Here is a 21644-nt window from a genome sequence, read left to right as displayed (position 1 = left end):
TTGTCACGGTGTCATAGGGCTTTCCAGATGCCACATCACTCTTCTTCAATTACGTCACACTCCAAAGCCTGTTTGTTGTTCCTGACATTCATCCTCAGGCCCGAGGCTGGAAATTTGTTGGCCATGACCAAATCTTGTCAAAATCTGGCTGAATTTCTTGAGTCTGATCCCGATGCCTTTTTCCTACAACAATTTCATTTCGATTTATTCTTCATTTTTATATAGCAAGGTGAATTGGGATATATTCATAAATCTCCATTTATTCCCCGAAACATTCAGGAGTAATAGGGCGACCCTGATATTCCTCTTAGACCATTTCTGCTCTATTCTTTAGTAAAAGTTGCTCAAGAAATGCTCAGGAACATTTATGTTCATTTTGAGAACACTCTGAGCTAAAAAAAAAAAAGTGTTTTTTTTTCTTTTTTGTGGCATCAGCTGGGAGAAATGCAGCAGAAATGTGGATCCCCTGCAGCTCGCTGAGGAGCATTTAGAGAACCAGTGCATTAGGGGGAGAAAAATGTAAATGGTGAAAATACAGGTAATTTGACTCATTAGTGCAGCTAACAAGGCAAAGAGTAAAAAGTGCAGGGCAGCATTACTGGAATCGACATGTACTTGGCTGATAATAACTTGATGACGTGTCCTTGGTCAGCTCGATCCGGTGATGCACGAGCAAGGAAGCAGCCAAACTACCCCCACTGTCACAAATTGCGAGATGCAGCTCAAACAAGGTTGTTAAAACACACAGATTTCCTCAAATTAGACGACTAAACACAGGCATCATGTTTGAGCAATGTTTCTGTGTAGACATCAATAGGACGAGGCATAAGAGATATGCTTTGTAATCAGGTCCAATTTAAATGCTAATGATGTTAGGTACACTCCTGAGGAGGAGGAGGAGAAGGAGGAGAAATAACCAGAAGAAATATCGATGCGTCTTCCTCTAACAAGTCGTCCAAACGGTCCATTTGAGAGTTGGAGAAGGTTTGCGGGCTTTAAGATGCTCTTTTTGTTCTTTGTGCTTGAGTTCTTTTTATGAGGGGAGCTGGGGGAAATGAAATATCTCTTTCTCGCAGAGTCCGCACTGGATCAGTACACACACACACACACACACACACACACACACACACACACACACACTATTCTGTTGCTACTGGCTGCAGATAGGACAGAAACAGTACTTACAGCAGTTGCAGGGAGACAAGGCCATCAAACAAGCCTTTGGGGATCTCAGTAATTTTGTTCCCATACAGCACCCTGTACACACAGAAACAAAGCAAAGAAAGTTCTGTACATCACCTCAGGTTCATCACTGTGTGTCTAATCATCATCCTACACAAACTACATTGTACTTTTCCCTCACACTACATTCCTCACAGTGACTGTTTACACATATTCCATTTCATGGGTTGGACCTCTCTCTCTCTCTTTCTTAACTTGCAGCCTAATGATCAACTAACACTCCAAAAACATGCAGTTGGAATACAATAAAATGGTTCAGGTGAATGAGAATGAAATAACTATCTATTCCATTTAACGGAGGTGGATAATCTTTTTCATATTTTGTTAAACAGAGGAATAATCATCATGCAAATTGTAAAAGCATTCTTTGGTCATGAGTTGAGGCTGGAGGGCTTATAACGCATAATGTGACAGCCAATGTTGTAGCACCATCAGAAATCATTTGATTACAGTCTCAGAATGTGAGCACTGCTACACATATCTAAAAGCCAGTAATAGCAGGATGGCATAAGATTCTGGAAAAATCCAGGAACAGCTGCAAATAAAATGGTTTTGGTGATTGTGAAATATACAGAATACAGAAAATTACTCATATTTTTAATTGATATAAAAAGCTGGCACGATTTACTGTACTCATCTCATTATCTCTAGCCGCTTTATCCTGTTCTACAGGGTCGCAGGCAAGCTGGAGCCTATCCCAGCTGACTACGGGCGAAAGGCGGGGTACACCCTGGACAAGTCGCCAGGTCATCACAGGGCTGACACATAGACACAGACAACCATTCACACTCACAACTACGCTCAATTTAGAGTCACCAGTTAGCCTAACCTGCATGTCTTTGGACTGTGGGGGAAACCGGAGCACCCGGAGGAAACCCACGCAGACACGGGGACAACATGCAAACTCCGCACAGAAAGGCCCCCATTGGTCACTGGGCTCAAACCCAGAACCTTCTTACTGTAAGGTGACAGTGCTAACCACTACACCACCGTGTCACCATATATATAATATATATTTTCTAGTGCTGTCAAGCGATTAAAATATTTAATCGCGATTAATGTCACGACTGTCATAGTTAACTCGCGATTAATCGCAATTTAATCGCACATTTTTGTCACATGAAAAACCATTGTAATTCTCTTATCAGCATAAAAAAGTGAATGGGCTTGCTCACCGTTCGAACTACGGGGGTACTCGGGGGATCCGAGATCCCCTGAAACAGACATGAGATCCCTTGAAAACATGATTTGGGAAATGTTGGGGGGTCTCTAAAATATTGGCAAAATGATGTTTATTGACATAGCAATCGTGTGTAACGGGAAGCATTTGCATATCCGAAGTGAGCGCGCGATGGAGATCCGCGCTCTGAGACAAGCGGAAGCACCCCCCCAAAGGAAAAAAAGGGACCCCCCCGAAAATATCGGCATAGTTCGAACACTGGTTGTACCAATGTTTTTTTTTTTTTTATTAATTGCAGAGCATAACACGTCTTGTCACAGCCACTGCAAAGTCGGGCTGGAGCCGCCGATGGGTAAAACGAAACCTAAGCCGGGCACCGTGGCTCTTCGGAGGAGGGCAGAGGACTCTGGCTGTGCGGGGCGTGGCATTACAGTCTAGCTGCTATCGTTTTTTTAAGCAAAGTCTCTGTTCCAAGTTCCTGGCAGTTTCAAAAGCTTATGAAAAACCTACATCATGTCACAGAGCGTTAATCTCGCGATAAAAAAATTATCGCCGTTAAAATTGAGTCAAGTTAACGCGTTAATAACGCGACATTTTTGACAGCACTAATATTTTCGTATGTTTCGTACAAGCTACATCTGGGACATGGAGAACTACAACTGTGACATACATTTCAATATGTCACTTGTGAGGAAATTGATGAATTGTTTTGATAAATGTGGGTACATTTTGTTTGTGAATGTGTCTACATAATAAAAAGAAAACCATACGTTGGCTTGAAGATATGAAGTTTATCTTCTCATGTTGAAAAACTCACAGTTTTCATACAAAATACATCACAGATCTGAGTAACGTAATTTCCGATATTTCACTCCGATGATGTCACTCCCAGTGTTTTCCCGCTGACTAGACGCACGTTGTCAAAATGGTGAACCGGTTCAAAATTTAAATTCTTTTGATTAACTTGCGTATTTCTTTGTGGATGAGTCCATATATTATAAAGAACATTACACAGTTGCGCGAAAATATGAAGTTTATCTTCTCGTGCTGAATAAATTTTCACCCGTTTGCTTTGCTCACTCACAAAATATACATTAACCACTCAAAAATAAACTTCATATCTTCATGCAACCATGCAATATCCTCTCTCTCTCTCTCTCTCTCTCTCTCTCTCTCTCTCTATATATATATATATATATATATATATATATATATATATATTTGCCTCCAATGCGTCTAGAGCTTTAGCAACATCTGGATTTCTATAAAACTGCTTTGTAACAATATTACAATGTTTCTCGTTGAGATTATGATGAAACCAATAACATGTTCAAGCTTGCAATGGTTTTATTCGACAGGATGAATATAATGAGATGTATTATTTCATCCATTTAGTTCTCAAAAGAAACATTCCTTTTTCTCCCCTCATTTCGAGAAACACTACAGGGTGTATGCTATAAACAGTTCATTCTGAACCTACAATCTAAATGAATTCAGGGTTACAGAAATCCTTAAATGTAAATATAGCCAGTGTAAGTGAGTACATGTTTAATTGCAGCACAGGAAATAAGTGAGTACTGAAAGATTGAGGCCTGTCATGGCTCCAGCTGCCAGGGCTGAGCTCACAGAGCGGGAACTAACGAAATTAATATGCACAGGATGAAGCTCGGCTCAGGTCTTTTTCTGTCTTGATCAGGTAATGTAAACGGGAGCTGTCTCCTGTGTTCACACCATGGTAGATGTCAGTGTCCATGCACATGCATGCATACATACACACATACACACACCACACACTCAGGCTACTGTTGCCCAACATGCTGATTTACTTCTCTTATTCGACAGCTGTCTCATCAGTGTCGGCTTTTGCAAAGACTCTCTGTGCCAGTTATTAACTGATGTGAAAAATGCACAAAATGCAAAGGAATCTGAAAATGAGGCAAAGGAGCCTGTGTGTGTGTGTGTGTGTGTGTGTGTGTGTGTGTGTGTGTGTGTGTGTGTGTGTGTGTGTGTGTGTGTGTGTGTGTGCCTGCCAAAATACTTACAGTGAGGTGAGGGAGCGGAGGCCGCTGAAGGCGTCATCAGCGATGTCTGAAATCTGATTCTTGCTCAGATCTCTGAAAAGCAGACAGGCAACAGAGATGTTATAACATATGCCTGTGGCTAAAAAATAAAGCTGTCTCTCACCAAAAACATGTTAAAATCCAAACGCCCTGAGCTGAAAGAAGGGGAATGGCATTTAAACTGGCCACTAGCCAGGTTTCCATTGCAGAGTTGCGCAAAACAGAAGTGATTAAAAAAAAAAGTCAACAAAACACAATGGCGAATAGTCTGCGTTTCCATTGAGTCATCCATCCATTATCTCTAGCCGCTTTATCCTGTTCTACAGGGTCGCAGGCAAGCTGGAGCCTATCCCAGCTGACTACGGGCGAAAGGCGGGGTACACCCTGGACAAGTCGCCAGGTCATCACAGGGCTGACACATAGACACAGACAACCATTCACACTCACATTCACACCTACGGTCAATTTAGAGTCACCAGCTAACCTAACCTGCATGTCTTTGGACTGTGGGGGAAACCGGAGCACCCGGAGGAAACCCACACGGACACGGGGAGAACATGCAAACTCCACACAGAAAGGCCCTCGCCGGCCGCGAACCCAGGACCTTCTTGCTGTGAGGCGACAGTGCTAACCACTACACCACCGTGCCGCCCCATTGAGTCATATTATGTGATTAAAGCTGGGTTTTTTCCTCTTGTGATAGTCAGTTGGATCTCAGAAACCTGATATTTGGCACAGGATTTTGACTGCAACGGCCGTGGTAGTGTTTAATCGAATGCAAAAAAAAGGGGGTTCCATTTCAGTTGTGTGAAACGTTGCTTTGTCGAACCGTCTGAAAAATCACCTCATGCAAGCGTATGCAAAAGCAGCTCTTTTTTTTGTGCAAAATTCAAAATTCACATGTTTCCATTACTCTTATTTTTTTTTTTTCAATTTCAAACTGTGCAATAAGCAGGTTAAGGGAAACCCGGTTACTGAAAGATTCCACCACTGATATTTGCTTTTATTATCAACAATATGCATAATTTGGCAGTACGGTGGTGTAGTGGTTAGCACTGTCGTCTCACAGCCAGAAGGTTCTGGATTCGAGCCCAGTGGCTGACGGGGGCCTTTCTGTGTGGAGTTTGCATGTTTTCCCCATGTCTGCGTGGGTTTCCTCCAGGTGTTCTGGTTTCCCCCACAGTCCAAAGACATGCAGTTCAGTTAACTGGCTACTCTAAATTGCCCATAGGTGTGAATATCTGAGCACGAGTAGTATGGCAGCTGCCAGACGCGCCTTTATAATATATGCCTTTGACTCGGCCATGTTGAGCTGTGTCCTTCATAATTCAGCTGTGAGAAACGATGATTCCAGCTCTATTGAACTCACGGAAATGGCGCTATATAAGTCCAGTATCAATTCAGTTACCATTAATACATATGATGACACAGTATTCCACATTTACTTTTTCACTCATGAAAAATGACATGCTTAGGAAGAAAGTGATATAATATTAAAGTGCAAAATTAATTCCATTTATATCACATTCATTGCTTATCTATGCTGCTTGTCCTCTGCAGGTCGCAGGGGAAGCTGGAGCCAATCACCCTGAGCAGATCACCCACCAATCCATCACAGGTCTAACACAGAGAGACAGACATCCATTCATACTCTTATTCACACCTACGGACAATTTAGAGTAGCCAGTTGACCTAATCTGCATGTCTTTGGACTGTAGGAGGAAACCGGAGCACCCGGAGGAAACCTAAACAGGCACGGGGAGAACATGCAAACTCCACACAGAAAGGCTCCAGTAGGCTCCAGACCAGAAGGTTCGAACTCAGATCATTCTTACTATGAGGCGATGGTGCTAACCAGTTTATATCACAGCACTGTCGGATTCTCTGATTGGTCATGAGGTGTTGATTCATTTTCTACAACAGCAGTGATAGTAGTAATTCAAATCACAGGTTTATATTAATGTGCTTACTCTTATATGCTTTTGTTTCTCTTGTACCAACTTAGGGGAGAGCGGGGAGACTTGGGATGGGGGACACTTGGACAGTTTATATTCCCATAAATGAATTTCAACCAATCAGGTTTTATCAGAATCAGAAATTAGATGTTGCCCCTTAGAGTAACCTACTTCCTTTGGAGCCAGGAAGCTGGACACTGCAGTAAGGTTTGTGCAGTTCAATATTTTTCTCAACCAAAATTTGTCCAGGGGCGGCACGGTGGTGTAGTGGTTAGCACTGTTGCCTCACAGCAAGAAGGTCCGGGTTCGAGCCCCGGGGCCGGCGAGGGCCTTTCTGTGTGGAGTTTGCATGTTCTCCCCGTGTCCGCGTGGGTTTCCTCCGGGTGCTCCGGTTTCCCCCACAGTCCAAAGACATGCAGGTTAGGTTAACTGGTGACTCCAAATTGAGCGTAGGTGTGAATGTGAGTGTGAATGGTTGTCTGTGTCTATGTGTCAGCCCTGTGATGACCTGGCGACTTGTCCAGGGTGTACCCCGCCTTTCGCCCGTAGTCAGCTGGGATAGGCTCCAGCTTGCCTGCGACGCTGTAGAACAGGATAAAGCGGCTAGAGATAATGAGATGAGATGAAAATTTGTCCAGTATTTTCTACTTTGCCTCCACCTCCATTCTGTGGTGTAATGTACACTGGTGAATTGGGGATTTGTTAGGAATTCAAGCATGGAGCCTAGAGTTACCAGATATAGTATTATTTATTCAACTTAAATTCTGGGGAAAAACATTTCAGGATTTTTTTTTCCAAAATGCCCAGATGGGGAGAGTTGGGACAGTTCATGTTGCAGGTTTTTTCTTGTGGTTTACAAATATAAAATTGTTTAAATTTTTGTTAAAAATATAGGAGTGTACCTGCATGAGGATTAAGCTCATCTCATTCCTTCTTGAGAATGGAACCGTTTAGTCGAGTCAGGTTTTAGGTAAACTGATGTTTTTCTATCGCTGTACCAGCATTGTGTGTTCATACAGCTCATACACTACCGTTCAAAAGTTTGGGGTCACCCAGACAATTTTGTGTTTTCCATGAAAAGTCACACTTTTATTTACCACCATAAGTTGTAAATTGAATAGAAAATATAGTCAAGACATTTTTCTGGCCATTTTGAGCATTTAATCGACCCCACAAATGTGATGCTCCAGAAACTCAGGTGGGGTTTACATTAGACCGTATCAGCGGATCATCAGATTAACGTTTTTAAAACGATTCGCATGCACACAGCAATGCCAATACACGATTCGCGTGCACACAGCAACGCCAATACACGGATACGCTCGGCTCCGCAGGCATCCTGCGCTCCAAATCACTCCGCCCTGAACAGCGAGTGCCCTCTGGAGGGTGCGCACTCCGGCCCTGTGCAGCTCACAGAACGCGCGAGTGAAGCGCACAAGCAGTGATTCGGGACTGAGCCGCTGTGTGTGTGATCCCAGTGCATGTCGGGCATGCGCGTCACTTACCACTTGCAAGTGGAAGGATGGCAAGTCTAAAGACAATCATAACTACACAATGGGCAGTATTTGCATCAGTATTTGCAGTATTTTCATACTTTTATACTCTTTAATGAAAGGTGATACAAGGCGGAAGTCCGCGCCGTTTTTCAGCAGTCGCGTCACATGACCAACGCCAGCGAATCAGGAAGGTGGATGTCACAGTGACGTTGTCCAATGACGACGCCAGCTAGAGCTCAGCACAGCGTATCCGCGTATTCTCAATGTTTGCACAGCACCGGACCAGACACGATCTGGATTGAATACATGGACCTTGGCGGATTCCCGTTTCCCAGCGTTTCCAGGCGTTTTAATGTAAACGGACAGTGCATCCGCGAAGAAAACGAGACAGATACGGTCTAATGTAAACTTGGCCTCAATCTGCTCAAAGGAAGGTCAGTTTTATAGCTTCTCTAAAGAGCTCAACTGTTTTCAGCTGTGCTAACATGATTGTACAAGGGTTTTCTAATCATCCATTAGCCTTCTGAGGCAATGAGCAAACACATTGTACCATTAGAACACTGGAGTGAGAGTTGCTGGAAATGGGCCTCTATACACCTATGGAGATATTGCACCAAAAACCAGACATTTGCAGCTAGAATAGTCATTTACCACATTAGCAATGTATAGAGTGGATTTCTGATTAGTTTAAAGTGATCTTCATTGAAAAGAACAGTGCTTTTCTTTCAAAAATAAGGACATTTCAAAGTGACCCCAAACTTTTGAACGGTAGTGTATGTTACAGGTTTTGATAATAAATAAAAATTAAACATGTTGGCTAGGTATTTTATTTTTGTCCCATGTCTCCCTGCAAAAAAATAAAATAAAATAATGACAGAAAAAGTGAGGCCTGAAGGCCAGTATATGTGACAAGCTGAGAAATTAATGTTGTGGTAAGAGGGTATCGTAAATACTCTTTAATGAAATATGAATGTGGCGTGACCTGTAAAGTATTTCACACAATCTGTAAAAGCTGAAAACTTGTCCCAACTCTCCCCGCTCTCCCCTACACAGGGTGAACACTCTGCTATAATTGGATTATTTTGCAATTTTGGAAGGAATCCCTAGCGTTGGCGTTTTGTACTGTAACGTTCGGAGGTAAAGCTGTACTATTTGGTTTCCAACAGTGGAAAGTTAATTAACTTCAAGAGAGAGTAGAAAGAGAGATTAATACTTCTAGCTGCTATGATGTAAATGAGAAACTGGAGCTAACTTGTTTCATGGACATTCCACAAAATTAAATGTAATTATTAATGGTTAAACAGTTGTTCTTTAATCAATAAAAAATGTGCTTTATGGCAAACTTCTGTAGTATAAGAGAAAAAAAAACAGCTTAGGATATGGCCTCACACGACGCGACCACTTTGTTGATAATTTTTCCTATAACAGTCTGACTGGAAGTGATTTATTCCTGAAATAATAAATACCTGAATATGACTTGAATTGTTTGATTCATTTGAAACTGTCTATAAAGGAGAACTGAAGGAAAATTTTGTATTATCAAAATTCTATTTCTCTCATTTTATTAAATATAGGAATGCGTTTTTGATCGCTATTTTGTCACTGCTATAGCAAGTTATGAGTGTTTGAAATACGCTATGTAATATATCTCAGTCCATATGTCAAAGCAATGGCCGTAAATGAGATTCGTTGAGACCTGTGCGAGACATCGTAGGACGGAAGTAAAACGTACAGCGGAAATCAAAGTGACCAACATCTGCCAACGTTGTCAAAAGACGTGCGCGCCCTCTTTCGAATGCTGATGTAATCAAGCTGGAAGTTTTGTTTGTTCTGATAGCAATCAGGAAAGTTTGAAAAAAAGTACTCAGTAATCGTCATTTAAACTCGTTTTTATGCAATATTTCGTTTGGAAAACAGTTTTCAAAATGGCGGCACTGACACCTGGCTGACACGTCACGTTTTGAAGTCTCGCACAAGTCTCGTGAAGATCGCACGGATAAGCGACACCTTCCGTGGACCAAACGAACTAAATTCAACATGGCTAAAAACCGAATAGGCCGATAAGTATAATATTTAATTGCAATTAGTTGACAATATGAGTCACGATATAAGGTCCCTAAAACTGAAAACATAATTGAATAACATTAATTAAGAAATAAAGCAAGTTTAAAAATGACTTCAGTTCTCCTTTAACACGTTAACAGACAGTAGAATAAGACAACGTGCAGCAGGAACCCTGCAATCACATTCTGCGGTCATATAGTCAACTGTAATGTAAACAGAGGTGGCAGGTCAATGCATTACATAGATGCCGAAGGGGAAAAAAAATGAGATTGTAACCAAATTACAAACACAACAAAACAACAGCCTACTCAAGGTTATTGGAAATCGTGCAGCCGTGCAATGGGTAGAAAGTGCTGATGTGGCTAGGAAAAGGAATGACACAAACATTGTGTTTACAGCACTACTATTCATAGGTTGCTGTAAATGCCCCTCTCGGGATCTGTCTCCGCAAAGGAGGCTAATACTCACATTCTTTTCAGTTTCTTATATGGAGAGAAGGCCCCAGGTGGAATGCTCTTAATCAGGTTTTGTTCCAGACGACTGCAAAAGAAAAACAGGTTACATGTTCATTACTGGACAGGTCATCATGTATATCACTATGCAGATCAACACAACAAAATGAAAACATATAGCATTGTTTACACAGCAGGATATGGTGTTATCATGATATCAATCTAATGTCCGTTAGTTAAAGTACTTTTTGTGCATTTAAGCTTGTGTGTGTGTGTGTGTGTGTGTGTGTGTGTGTGTGTGTGTGTGTGTGTGTGTGTGTTGTGATGTGTTGTATAAAAGATGTGGAACTCCTGTGCAAGATCATAAAAAGTTGAAGGCAGAGTTATTAGTCTGCATCAGGTGTCTTTTCCCCAAAACCTAATCCATCCTTTCCACCATACAGTAGGCATATCAGGTGAAAATTCAAATTCAATCCAAATTGCTTGAAAGTGGCCTCTTTGAATTCAGAATTGAATGCAGAACAACATAATTTTTACAGAATTAAAATATTTGTATCCTTTCTTGAGATATTATAAAATCAAAGATTGAAAAAAAAGGCCTAATTTTTAGAAATCTCACGTAATATTCTGTATGAGGATCACATGGTCCAAAATGAGTCTCATTAGTGAATTAAATCAAATGTTTTCTCTTAATAACGTTTCTATTTTTCCAAGATATTTACGTACATGAAAATTGGTGGGCACATAGATGGCTGTATACTGAATACAATTTTGAAAAATTAGTAAAAACAAATTTTGCAAATTAGTATTTAATTAGTATTATGATAATTAGGTAAAAAGTTAACTCGGTACACTCAATAAAAAAAGTAAGAAAAGAATATTTCTAATACCCTCTTTGTGCTCTGTAGGCCTTTCTATTTCTCAAAAGTAGGGCCTATTAGTGCTTATATTACAGAATATAAATGATAATATTCATAGCTTTCAAGGCTAACCTTGAAAAAACTGTGTGAGCCACATCCAATAAACAATTCCAATTAATTGAATTGAAATTGACACTAGGGCGGCACGGTGGTGTAGTGGTTAGCGCTGTCGCCTCACAGCAAGAAGGTCCGGGTTCGAGCCCCGTGGCTGGCGAGGACCTTTCTGTGTGGAGTTTACAGTACATGTTGTCCGCGTGGGTTTCCTCTGGGTGCTCCAGTTTCCCCCACAGTCCAAAGACATGCAGGTTAGGTTAACTGGTGACTCTAAATTGACCGTAGGTGTGAATGGTTGTCTATGTGTCAGCCCTGTGATGACCTGGCGACTTATCCAGGGTGTACCCCGCCTTTCGCCCGTAGTCAGCTGGGATAGGCTCCAGCTTGCCTGCGACCCTGTAGGACAGGATAAAGCGGCTAGAGATAATGAGATGAGATGAGATGAGATTAAATTGACACTCGCGTTTCTGATTCCTGGTTTTTCAAAATATCATTCCAACCACTAGGATCTCAATATTTTTCATCAAAACAGCTACAGTTATATTCTAAAATAGTTATTTATTTACAGGAATCAGTTTAATTTGAAAAAATAAGTAGGTAAAGCTGTGAAAACTCACTTCAAAGTCTCCTGTGAACCATAACGTCAAAACTAGTAGATGGAAAATTTTGCTGAATACTTCATCAGAAACAGTGAGAGCGAGAGAACATCCCTATAAAAGTTATCTGATTGATATTCATGACTAATCCAGTCAGAAACCGATCAGGAGAGAGAGAGAGAGAGAGAGAGAGAGCCTGACCGCTTTCCCGTGACTCAGAAATCACTGGCAGTTTCCCAACATCATGCGAGCAGAGAGTGAACTCTGTTGTACCAATTTCAACCTGCCGTTACTCCCAAAGTACTGAACAGAACTTAACCAGATACATTTCTTTGGAAAGCAGAAATTATAAGGTTTTTAATGATAGTATTCACGATAGAGACCGACTAGTGGCCTAGTGGTAGCATGTCCGCCTCTCGATCGGGAGATCGTGAGTTCTATTCACGGTCGGGTCATACCAAAGACCATCATAAAAATGGTACCTATTGCCATGTGGCAAGGCACGCTGCAATACAGATGTGCATGGGGAGTTAAACTCTCGTGGTTACCAGAGGACTAGCCCCCCACTGTAACCCTAGCTATGTAATAGGCGAGAGGCCGAGGGCCATGGAAACGGAGATCGGCGCCGCCCGATGCGCCACATACAGAGTTGGGCCTGGTTAGTACTTGAGTGGGAGACTGCCTAGGAATACCAGGTACTGTAAGGCGTGGGAAGGACTTTAACTAACTTAACTAATTCACGATAGAAAATATTCAAGAGTTAAGCAATGACAGATTTGGAAACTTAGATGAGCGTTTGCACAGTTTTCACACCACAGCCAGCGAGTGTCTGATATGCCTGCATACAGATGTCTGCATGCATAGTTCTAGCTTGTTCTAATACAAACACACTCCTGGCTCATTTTTGTATGGATGAGCTCAGGCTGGCAGTTAAAGCTCCTACAGGTGAATTACTGAGTGAGCCATCCACCATTTGATGCAGATCGAGAGACTGGTGCAGACTGAGAGGAAATAGGTTTGGGTTTTCAATCTCCTCTGGTACGCATCATGATTCAGTCCTGGCAGCTGCCACAGGAAACACGGCTCGGTCAAAATGAGCCCGAAGCTCAGCGACGTTCGACCTGTACATCATTCAATTAACGCTATTTGTTTCTGGCCAGAGGCACTGCTTGAGTAATGTATCTGGCCTAGTGCAACTGTTTGTTACACAAAGGTCATACACTATTGGCAGAAAGTGCAGGACGAGGAACGGTACATATCAGGGCAATTACGCATCTGTCCTTTGGTGCAAACAAGAGCCGTACGATCAATATGTATATCAAATACACAGGCTGAGACACTGCAAAGCTAGTGGGAATCCAATCAGCATGCACGCACACACGCACACACACACACACACACACACACACACACACACACACACACACACACACAAAAAAAAAAAACTCACTACTGTTAAACAGTGGCAAACCATGACTATTAGAGCTGGGACTTGAGCTCAGCCAAAACTTAGCCAGACACACCAAAAAAGCAACAGGGATTTTGCGAGAGATTAGCGGTAGGCTGCCAGGTCGCTCTGTTGTGTGCAGTTGTCAATGTTGATTTTTAAAGTAACTTAGTAAATTACACAGGGAAATGAATACTTAAGTCTGAGTGAAAAATACTGTAGTGAACGTGCAGCATGGAAGAAGAGTCTGGAGACAGAAATCTTAGTTTCTCAGTCGTTAACCTGTGCTACTTGCTCTTGATAGCACTGGCTTGACCGCTTTATTAGCATTCGCTATCACTACTGATGAACGCTACACCGGCTGGAAGGTGACTTCACTGCTGCGCTGACGGCGCTGACTCGCGGTTAAGCTTGCATTGGGCGATAAATTTTTGGTCCTTCCCACTATATCATAATCTGATTGGTTAATTCATCTGTCACTTCCTATATAAACATACACTGCCATGGCCTTCTGTCCCGGCAATGAAGTCCTAACCAATGAGTGAGCCGGCTCTAAACTCTTCTCAGCCTAGGGACAAAAAAATCTCATTGGATAACTCAATTTTAATGTTTTCAGGACAGTAGCCCTTTCATTTCTGAAGCAAATGAGGCCAAATTAGAATTAGAAGAGAATAATTATGATGAAATTATGACAGAAATTAAAGAATGAAAGGAATTAAATATAACATTTGAAATGCTGATATGTTCGGGCCTTCTTTGAAGGCCTAGAAGGCCCTGACGGTTCCCCAATGCTGTTGAATGTGTGTGTAACCATAAGGGTTGTCTGACTAAATATACTATTTAAATACATGAAATGTTTACATATTCAAAAGGAAAAATCTGCATTTGAATATGTAAGGTCACATTTGAAATGTACAGTACTTTCAAAACCTTTTGGGAAAAGGGCCTTGAATAAATGGACTTCATTTAATGGTGCACTTTACTGTAGCTGTTTGAATTTTCTGACTGATTATGAAAAAACTCACTCCGGTTATATTGATATGTACTGTAAGTAGCTAAAAGTGTTCAACAAGTTCAACTTACTGAAGTCTATAGCTATACTGTTACACAAGATCATTATGTTGCCCCCTATGTAGTGAACAGGAAGCCTGATGTGCATCCAAGGTTCTTCTACCATATTAATGACAATGCATAGTGGTGGGAGAAAAAAAAGCTCAAATGTGTCTGAAACATACACCGGTATATGATAATAGGATAGTGGATAGGTCACCAAGCTGTAGGCTATACGTGTGTATGTGAATGTGAGTGATTGAGTTAAGGCCACTGCGGGGCTGCTGATTAGAACAGGGTCCAGGAGCGATCTCATTTGCCTGACTCCAGCTCTTTGGCTGTATACATAATTGTCCTGAACTCCGAAGGAAAATGTGAAGGACCCAGAGTAGCTCGACCCAGAGGAAGCCGCAGCTCCGGCAGAGTTTTGACGCTCCTGCTAATGAGGTTGTGAAGTGCAGCGCTAATGGCCTTCGCTACATGACAGCAGGAGATGAGAACTGAACCTGGCTATTATCACAGAGACTTTATGTGTTTACTACACTGGAGATAGAGAGCAAGGAAGAAAAAAAGAGCGAAAGAATGAGAGCAGAACGAGAGAGTGTGAAAGAGATAAGAAAGGAACAAGACAGATAAAGACTGAAAGAGGGAGAGAGCGAGAGAGAGGGAGAAAGAAATAGAGAGTGCGTGGCAAGCGGTGTGTGTGTGTGTGTGTGTGTGTGTGTGTCTGATTCTGATTTGATGGGCAGGAAGACTCACATTTCTACGATGCCCTCAGGCAGATTGGCTGGGATTTCGGTAAGACCTTTTCTCCTACAGTCAACGAAGTTGGTGTTGCAGGTGCAGCTGGCAGGACAGACGGACGCTTGGGGAGCACAAGACCTCGGCTCGGACTGAGTAGGGCCTGGAAACATCAAATTGGCAGGAGAGACAGAGAAAGATCTCATTCGTTGATAAAATGCAAGAAAAACACAAGAAAGACAGAACATGGAGATCTTTTTTCATCACGGAAATTGTGTAAATAGTAAAGGCAAATCTGCATGATGTGTGCGCAAAAAAGTTTCCATAAAGCAACACAATCACAACACATACAGCCTCTCTTGCTTTATTGTCTTTCTCTGTTGCTTAATTATTCCTGCTTAGTTGTTGGAATGTATTCCTCAGTTGATTAATGAGAAGGGGGAGGCAGAGGGGCTTAATTACCAAGGCTTGGTTGGGAATATTTTCACCAATTAAACAATGAGGTCTATTAGAAAGCGTGGAACATTGTAAGAAAACAAAAACATATTTGCTTAACATTATACAGGCTAATGACGGCACATTATGCATCATTTAATGTACATTTCGTGATGGTGCAAAATAAGCAGTATTTTCAGAGAACGGAAACATTATTGACTGAACAACTGCTTTCATTGGTGACAAATTATGTGTGTGTGTCTCACACCTGTACAAATGAATTCTCGTTTCTGCACATCAGGGACGTTGAGGCCTCTCATGTGGGTGGGGGACATGCACTGGGTGAAGGGAGCCAGGCCCCGCCTCTGCCGCAGCCAATCAGAGAGCCACGACAGGTGGCAGTCACAGTGCAGGTTGTTGGAGTGCAGACGGCTAGAGATACGTAGACAGACAGAGACAGAGATTTACTCTTTTTTCTTGTTTGGTTGACACTTTTATTCAAAGTAGCTTCCAGTTGAGGTGGCATAGTGGTGTAGTGTAGGTGTAGTTAGCACTGTCGCCTCACAGAAAGAAGGTTCTGGGTTTGAGCCCGGTGACCGACAGGGGCCTTTCTGTGTGGAGTTTGCATGTTCTCCCAGTGTCCGCGTGGGTTTCCTCCAGGTGCTCTGGTTTCCCCCACAGTCCAAAGACATGCAGGTTAGGTTAACTGGTGACTCTAAATTGACTGTAGGTGTGAATGTGAATGTGAATGGTTGTCTGTGTCTATGTGTCAGCCCTGTGATGATCTGGTGACTTGTCCAGGGTGTACCCCACCTCTCGCCCATAGTCAGCTAGGATAGGCTCCAGCTTGCCTGCGACCCTGCACAGGATAAGCGGTTATGGATAATGGATGGAACTTCCAGCTGAGGCACGATACAACCAAGCATTCCAGGGTTAAGAAATAGAGATGGGGAGAAGAAAGGCAGAAGAGGGAACAGAGAGAAGGAGCAAGAATGAGACTGAAAGGGAGAGTGAGAGAGAGTATAAATGAAATAAAGACAGGGACGGGCATCGATATGAAACGCCTCAGTAGAGATTGTTATTTTCCGGGGCCGTCTGCCTGGTAAATGAACGATCACTGAGCAGTATGTAATGACTGGAATAGAATTCACTAATGCTGAACGGAGATACTGAGGGCTGCATTTTAATTTGCGCTGGAATGTTTTCACATCATTCTATTCATAATGAAATGGATTCAGCCAAAGAAAATATAACGTAGCACCATCAAACACAATTTGGAGTGTAATTTGAGGAGATGTCCCAAAATCAAAGCAAATAATTCAAAGCGTTCTGCTGGGTTCATGGATTGGCGAGTGCTGGCAATTTCCTTTACCACTCTACATATCAAAAATACATTTGCAGCACTTGTGTAATCCAATGAGTCTTTTGTGATTCACAATATTTCTGCCCATGACACAAGATCATGGATGAAATTGCTCCCTTTTGCCAACAGTGTCATTTCATCAAGGTCTCCACCAATATGGAGTTGTTCCAATGCAACCAACAATCTTAATATCTACCTCTATGGGCAATTACACACCACAGAGGGGGACAATGCAGAAAGAGTGGTGTCAGCAAATCAAAAGAGGACGGCTCTATCCTTGACAAAAGCCTACAAATAGAATAATAAGGTAAAATCCTTCTTCGGAGGGGTCACAAATTTGCCCGTTGAGGATAACCATAGGGACAAGAGCCTTTCCAATTATAAATCTAGTTTACAGCTTCCTGTTGCTGCGGATTAATTATGGATGAGCGGGATTACAGAGATGGAGGGCACACAGAGCACAAATCCCAGCTGTCCGAGGTGTGTATGGGGTGTATCTTCTGAGCAGGCACAAAAGAGTAGCTCTGTGCACCTAGTCTATTTACCAGCCTCCCCAGAAAATGACTACTTGTCTAGCCATGGGAGTCTTCTCACTCTTTTTATTTGGCTGAGTTATTGAATGGTGAGCACCATGGGGTGATATCATTTGATCTAATTGAATGGTTGCTGCGCTGGTGACTGGGGAGGAGAGGACAAAATGGGGGGAGGAGGGATGGGGAGGTGGGGTTGAGGTAAGCCAAACTATTTCATCAGAGACCTGATGCCATCCCCCCAATCCTACTAAAGGGATTACAATCTTCTCTAAACATTTGATTTAATAAGTTGTTTTTACGAGCAAACAAATTCAATACCGAGATTGTAGGGATATTAAAGGATGAAAATTTGATATGAGGGTACTGGGTAGCAGGGACGGCCTCGCTGCTGATAATTCAATACAGCCGAGGGAGTAGAGCATCAGCAAATTTGATCCCCCCATGCAAGGGGGTGAGTCTGTCAGCCTTCTTGAAGGATGGAAGCGTGGCCAGACTGGATGAATGCAGAGGAGGCTGTTTGAGGCAGGACTGTGTGGTGACTTTGGAGCCATAGACCCCTGCATAAATACTCAGAGGAAGAGAAAACCAAAGCTTCCAGAGAGCTGTGGCAAGGTTCCAGTTTCCTACTGGCCCACACAGTGCCTTGGTCTATGGGGTTCTGGGGCTCAGACTGTCTGTGCCCCCAAAAACGTAGAGCAATAAAACTAGTGCTTACCACTGATATCCTCTCTTATTTATATCTCTGCTAAACCCTTATTCTCCACCACATGCAAATCATAAGAAAAGCCACCCCAATCTCATGCTAATACACAGACGTGGGCACACATGGGATCCATCCAGGCGTGGTTTGGTCACCGCGGAATTATTTGCATCAACTGCGGGTTAAATCCGACAGCACAAAAGTGGTATAGTGACATGGGTTTGTACCAGAGCCATCTTACTCAACGCAGTGAAAACAACGACGCCTGCACAAACAGACGTCTCAGAATTACCAAAGTCCCAGAGATGAGCTAGGGGTTCCCCACTAAGTGCCAAACCTCAGGGCTCAGAAGGAAGCCTCTGGGATTTAAGATAAGTTTGTTTAAATATGTGTGTGTGGGTTTTTATAGGTATACCACAAAGATCTGTATTATATCTGTAATGCGTTTTAGGAAGACACTATTGACAGAAATCTTACGCAATAATCTCTAAGCTCTAAGAAAGTGATGATCAGTAGCTCAGTGCTTAAGGTTCCATCTAGTTCGAGTCATTAAAAAGGTTGGGAGGTCAAACTGTAGGACTGCTAGAGAGGCACTAATACCCCTTTTCCACCAAATCAGTTCCAGGGCTGGTTCGGGGCCAGTGCTGGTGCTGGTTCACAACTCGTTCAACTTGCGAGCCAGCTGAGAACCAGTTTGCTTTTCCATAGCTCGCGATGCTAAAGGAAGCCACGTCATTACGTCGCTGTATACGTCAGTTACGTCGTTGTATACGTCATTACATCGCTGTATACGTCAGTTACGTCGCTACGTTTGCATAAACCTTGGCGCAAATATCGAAGCAAAAACAACACAGAAGAAGCAGCAGCAGCAACAACAACAATAATAATAATAATAATAATAATGGATGACTTCGCGTTTGTACAGCTGCTGCTTCTCGTCGCTTAAAAATGGCGATCTTTTGCGGTCTTGTTATTGTTGTTGGTCTTAACAACTCCACCCCCCCGCTGACGTAAGCAGTTCTTCCCTCTGGCCCAGCAGAGAGTTGGTGCTAGTCTGGAACCGGTTTTTCTGGCCCCAGAGCCAGTTCTTTGTCAGTGGAAACAGAAAACCCGGTTCCAAACTAAGCACTGGCCCCGAACCAGCCCTGGAACTGCTTTGGTGGAAAAGGGGCATAAGAGGCCCACTAGGAAGAGTGTTAACCCTTAACTGCTCAGTTATTTGTGTATATAATAATAATAATTAATAATAATAATAACAGGCGGCACAGTGGTGTAGTGGTTAGCGCTGTCGCCTCACAGCAAGAAGGTCCTGGGTTCGAGCCCCGGGGCCGGCAAGGGCCTTTCTGTGCGGAGTTTGCATGTTCTCCCCGTGTCCGCGTGGGTTTCCTCTGGGTGCTCTGGTTTCCCCCACAGTCCAAAGACATGCAGGTTAGGTTAACTGGTGACTCTAAATTGACCGTAGGTGTGAATGTGAGTGTGAATGGTTGTCTGTGTCTATGTGTCAGCCCTGTGATGACCTGGCGACTTGTCCAGGGTGTACCCCGCCTTTCGCCCGTAGTCAGCTGGGATAGGCTCCAGCTTGCCTGCGACCCTGTAGAAGGATAAAGCGGCTAGAGATAATGAGATGAGATGAGAATAATAATAATAATAAGTGGAAAATAGGCCTGTGCAGTATAATGGTTTAATCATCTCTATTATTCCGATTCTTCATATTATTATTACTGCAATTCTGTTTATACTGTATAGCCAGACCTGGCAACATCAGCAATTTACATTAGTACCCTAGTCAGAGATATTGCTCAAACTGCTTTTGGGGGAAGCCATGGCTTAATGGTTAGAGAAGCAGCCTGGGGGCAGAAAGATTGCTGGTTCAATTCCCTGGCCTAGCAGGACTGGCTGAATTGCCCTGGAGCAAGGCACCTAACCCCAAGCTGCCCTGGATGTGTTGTATGTTGCTCTGGATAAGAGCATCTGCTAAATGCCATAATAGAAATACACCAAAATTCATTTTTTTGCAATAAAATGGGAGATGAGCTCTATATGACCCTGGAATGATTTATACAAATGTTTTCAACTCTCCAATATTAACCAATGCTGCATGTAAAAGATAAAAATTTTGACATAAAAATCTTAAACACAAAAAAGTGGCAAATAGAGCAATTTAAAAATTATATTCATGATGATAAACGTAATTAAGGGTTTTGGTTTTTTTTTTTGCCAGTCAGCCCTTAGACGTGTTCAAACATTTTGATCAACAGATCAACAGTGAAAAAGTCAGCCATGTGAGTATAAGACAACCAAGCATTGAAAATATACTGATATGTTTTTACTGTTTACTGCACATTACTGCAGATTCGCTTAAAATTCCACTAACCAGCTGAATTTTCCTGATTGCCACTGCCAGCAAGCAGTTCCCGACTGAACAGGTGATCATATGTCAGGATTACACCTCCCCCCTTACTCTTCTTAAACTTAAAATGGTAGAAATGTTTGTTTTCCTGTCTTTTACTTGTTTTCCTATCTCACATCTGGATAATGAAATTAGATCAGAACTTAAATTGCAATTAAAGAAAAATCAGTATATCCCGCAAGCCTACTGGCAAATGAATAAACATGAATGTAAATATACTGCAATACTCACAGAGTCCGCAGCTTGGGCATGTGGTTGAAGCTGGACAGCGGAATGAGGGTGATGTTGTTGTTGTTGAGAGTGCTAGAAAGCAAAAGAGAGACCAAAGATCAGACTTTTGTCTTGATCCAGTGTAGCCTGCAGAGGACGCACAGAGTTTTAGTTGAAGCAAAAGAGATGATGTGTTGAACCTAAAGTCAAGCAGCGATATCAAGACAGATTTGTATTACGTCTATATTAGGATTGGGAATGTTCTATGTGGCTAAAATATGAAGACGTTATCGAAAAAAAAAATCTCATCCTAATTTGGAGTAATTCTTCGCTCCACCGGTGTGTGATGTGAACACTGTGTGTGCTAGTTGTTCCCAGCACTGTCATGGTGCACATAATGCATGATCGGTGTGTGTCCACGGCAGCGTGTAATCGGCTTTAAAATGAGATCATCAGCGGTGTGTGCAGCTGTAAACATGGCCGGCAGGCTTCTGTGCTTCCTGCCAGAGCAGCAGCCCTCCTTATTAGTGTTAGTTAGCTGCCTTAATCTTGTACTCGAGCCATCCTACAGTCACCGGGCCCAAACCCACCCTGTGCAGAAAGATACGGTGGGGTCTGGGTCTTCTCAACTCCTGCTATAATGTTCCTGTCTGCCTGCTGAAAATGCTGAATGCTGCAGCTTCTCGGTCAGGGTTTGGGGGTTGGACTGCGCTTTGTAATCTAGGGGTCATTGGGG

General features: G+C 42.6%; 1 protein-coding gene across 1 annotated transcript in view; it reads right to left on the bottom strand.

Moving 5' to 3' along the window:
• Positions 1 to 21644, bottom strand: part of slit3 (slit homolog 3 (Drosophila)) — a 368151-nt gene that overhangs the window by 133683 nt on the left and 212824 nt on the right. The window contains exons 7-12 of the mRNA XM_060928048.1: positions 20930 to 21001; positions 15961 to 16124; positions 15276 to 15420; positions 10466 to 10537; positions 4465 to 4536; positions 1186 to 1257 (exon numbers count right to left, since the gene is read on the bottom strand). Of these exons, the coding sequence (XP_060784031.1) occupies positions 1186 to 1257; positions 4465 to 4536; positions 10466 to 10537; positions 15276 to 15420; positions 15961 to 16124; positions 20930 to 21001 (597 nt within the window). The remainder of the gene's footprint in view (positions 1 to 1185; positions 1258 to 4464; positions 4537 to 10465; positions 10538 to 15275; positions 15421 to 15960; positions 16125 to 20929; positions 21002 to 21644) is intronic.

The sequence above is a fragment of the Neoarius graeffei genome, chromosome 8, assembly GCF_027579695.1.
Source record: "Neoarius graeffei isolate fNeoGra1 chromosome 8, fNeoGra1.pri, whole genome shotgun sequence".
Lineage (NCBI taxonomy): Eukaryota > Metazoa > Chordata > Actinopteri > Siluriformes > Ariidae > Neoarius > Neoarius graeffei.
The sequence above is the reverse complement of the archived record's forward strand: the minus strand, read 5'-3'. Positions and strand labels throughout refer to the sequence as shown.